The sequence below is a fragment of the Apaloderma vittatum genome, unplaced genomic scaffold (assembly GCF_000703405.1).
Source record: "Apaloderma vittatum isolate BGI_N311 unplaced genomic scaffold, ASM70340v1 scaffold3466, whole genome shotgun sequence".
NCBI lineage: Eukaryota > Metazoa > Chordata > Aves > Trogoniformes > Trogonidae > Apaloderma > Apaloderma vittatum.
In genome coordinates, this window is record NW_009722129.1 from 38231 (window position 1) to 39809 (window position 1579).

General features: G+C 53.7%; 1 protein-coding gene across 1 annotated transcript; it reads right to left on the minus strand.

Annotated features, from left to right (window-relative positions):
* Positions 1-420: 420 nt before the first annotated feature.
* On the minus strand, positions 421-1575 carry ADRA2A (adrenoceptor alpha 2A; the record flags this gene model as incomplete). The annotated part of the gene is made up of 1 exon (XM_009871639.1): positions 421-1575. A coding segment is annotated over one exon (1155 nt), but the record flags the coding sequence as incomplete, so codon positions are not given.
* Between the last annotated feature and the right edge of the window lie 4 nt (positions 1576-1579).

The window sequence follows — 1579 nt, forward strand, 5'->3', positions numbered from 1 at the left end:
AACGGGGGAAAAAAAATACAACAAAATATAAAAAAGCCAACACCTTAAGGGGGGCATACTCCCTCTTTGTTGTTCATCTCACGGATCTGCACACTGCTTGTCTTTAAAGAGTCAAACTGAGCAGTCCCAAAAATATCCACTGAGAGATTCTGACAACAGGGGGGAAAAAAAAAAACAACCTAACAAAATAAACCAAGCAAGTCAAAGGCCATCCACCCCGGGAAGCCGAATGCCACAGCTTTGACTTCCACTTGCCTGCTGCTCCTCACTCCCGCTGCCCGGCGTTCCCACAGGCTCATCTCAGGTTTCTAAAGGCTTCCTGCTTGCGAGCTGAAGGAAACCATCCCATGCAAGCACAGCCAGCCGTGCCTCACTCTCCCGCAAAGTCTTGTATTAGTCCTGCCCACAGCAAAGGGTCCTTCAAACAATCCTTTTCCTCTCTATCCTGCAGAGGATCCTTTTGAAGGCCCGTCTGAAGTCGTGGTTGAAAATGGTATAGATGACGGGGTTCAAGGAGCTATTGCAGTAACCGAACCAGAAGAAGAACTTGAAGAGAGTTTCAGGCACGGAGCAGCTCTTGCAGACAGCCGTCAGTGTGTAGGTGAAGAAGAAGGGGAACCAGCAGATGACAAAGACCCCAATCACCACTGCCAGCACAAAGGTGAACCGCTTCTCCCTGTTCTGCCTGCCTCTCCACCGGGACCCTTTGGTGTTCCTCTCCTCCTCTGCCTTCCTGGGCAAACTGTCCCCAGGCTTAATCTGGCTCAGCTTAGTCTTGGTCTTTCCTCTCGATGGTCTCTCCGACTTCTTACACTGGTTGTTCTCCTGGTGCTCAGAGGAAGAGGTCTCCTCCATGTCTATGCCGTTGACCTCTCCCTCCTGCCTGCTGCCACCTCCTGCCGCCTTCTCCCCATTGAGCTGAGCCGTGGCTGGCAGGTCCTCAAAGCCGTTCTGCTTCTTCTCGGGGCGCTCTGCCCGCTTGTTCAGTGGTACCCTGGTTCGTCTCTTGGCTATCTGGTAGATGCGCATATAGACCAGGATCATGATGAGGCAGGGGGCAAAGAAGGAGCCAATGCTAGAAGAGATGATGTACCACTTCTCATCATTGATCTTGCACCCTGCCACCCCCTGGTCAGCCTGCTGCCCGCTCTTCTTCTCAATGGAGATGAGTGGCGGGAAGGAGATGACGGCCGAGATGACCCAGACGATGAAGATGATGCACTTGATGCGGCGCGGGGTGCGCTTAAGGTTGTACTCGATGGCTTGCGTGATGGACCAGTAACGGTCCAGGCTGATGGCACACAAGTGCACGATGGAGGAGGTGCAGAACAGCACATCCAAGGCCAGGTAGATCTCACACCACACTTTGCCAAAGTACCAGTATCCCATCATCTCGTTTGCCAGGGAGAAGGGGATGACCAGGGTGGCTACTAGGATGTCGGCCGAGGCTAAGGAGACCAAAAAGAGGTTCTGGGGGGCCTTGAGCGCCCGGCTGGTGAAGACGGCGATGATGACGAGGACGTTTCCGAACACGGTGAAGAGCATGAGCAAGCCCGCCAGGCTGATGAGGGTGATGGTG